Raw genomic sequence first — 1,198 nt, forward strand, 5'->3', positions numbered from 1 at the left:
ATATGCGTCCCTGTCAGCACAAAGGAAGCTTAACATGAAGAAAAAGCATCTTACCTGAAAATCGCCAAGGAAATTGAAATCCAAAAAGTCGGAAAAATGACATCGTGCCCACATCTCAAAAGCTCTCTATTTTTTTCTAATTTTCTTTCTATCAGAGGTGAAGATAAATGAAAATATATATTTACATTTTAATCATTATAAGCATCACATCTCAAAGCAAAAAAGGGTAGACAATAACACTTCTTTTAATTTCTTCTTTTCCTCCTTTCCTTCCTCATTACATTTATCATCTATTAAATCACCTTACATGTACACTTCTGCACTCTTTTCTCTTTCTCTCATCTTCATCACTTTCAAGCTTGATTTGCAGTAAGCTCGATCTTCTTACACGACTTATACACTCTATCTAAATCTGTTATTTCAGTCCCACATTCCAGAAGTTATTAAAATATGTACAAATGGTATAACTGTTAGTATGTAAGTGAAACATAAAGATGTAAACTGAGTGTTAATTCTCCTTCCTTTTCCCTATGCATGTGTATCACCATACCCCCAAGTTATAAAAGAAATATTCATAATTAGTCCAAGAAGTGTGCGTTGTGTCTCTAAATTCTTGAGGACCCACAACCAGCCTCTACAGTAACTACGAAAGCAGAGAAACACAAATAGAGCAAACTGTGTCTACAGAGACCTACCGTCCACGAAAACGTTTTGCGTTCTTCCCATACTTTCTTTCGTTGTTCAGTCTAAATGAAAAATCGATCAAGATTAGGGTGTAACATTAATAGGAGGAAATATATATATCAAGATGAGGGTGTGGCATTAATAGGAGGAAAAATATATATCAAGATGAGGGTGTGGCATTAATAGGAGGAAAAATATATATCAAGATGAGGGTCTGGCATTAATAGGAGGAAAAATATCAAGATTGCAGTGTAAGATAAATAGAAGGATATATATATCAACATTATACTCTGTCCAATCTCAGGAAAGGAACAACTGGCATCTCAAGCAGGAATCTGGAACACTCCGATTTGGAAAATCTCACTTAAAGAGAAAAATATAATAAAGTGGTGTAAAGCAATATAAATACTGTATATGAATTTAACAAATGCTAAACGTATGTAAGCATAAGTGTCAAATGATTAGAAAAAAAAGTAAATCACAGTAATCCAGAGTGTGAGTTGCCAGTCCGTTC

General features: G+C 34.1%; 1 protein-coding gene across 1 annotated transcript in view; it reads right to left on the reverse strand.

The window, feature by feature from the left end:
• The window catches only part of LOC119588243 (fibrillin-3-like), a gene marked incomplete at its 5' end in the record, with an annotated part of 37,181 nt that overhangs the window by 1,858 nt on the left and 34,125 nt on the right, over positions 1-1,198 (reverse strand). Inside the window, 1 exon segment of the mRNA XM_037936939.1 lies at positions 696-746. Within this exon segment, the coding sequence (XP_037792867.1) occupies positions 696-746 (51 nt within the window).

This window comes from Penaeus monodon, chromosome 23 (genome assembly GCF_015228065.2).
Source record: "Penaeus monodon isolate SGIC_2016 chromosome 23, NSTDA_Pmon_1, whole genome shotgun sequence".
NCBI lineage: Eukaryota > Metazoa > Arthropoda > Malacostraca > Decapoda > Penaeidae > Penaeus > Penaeus monodon.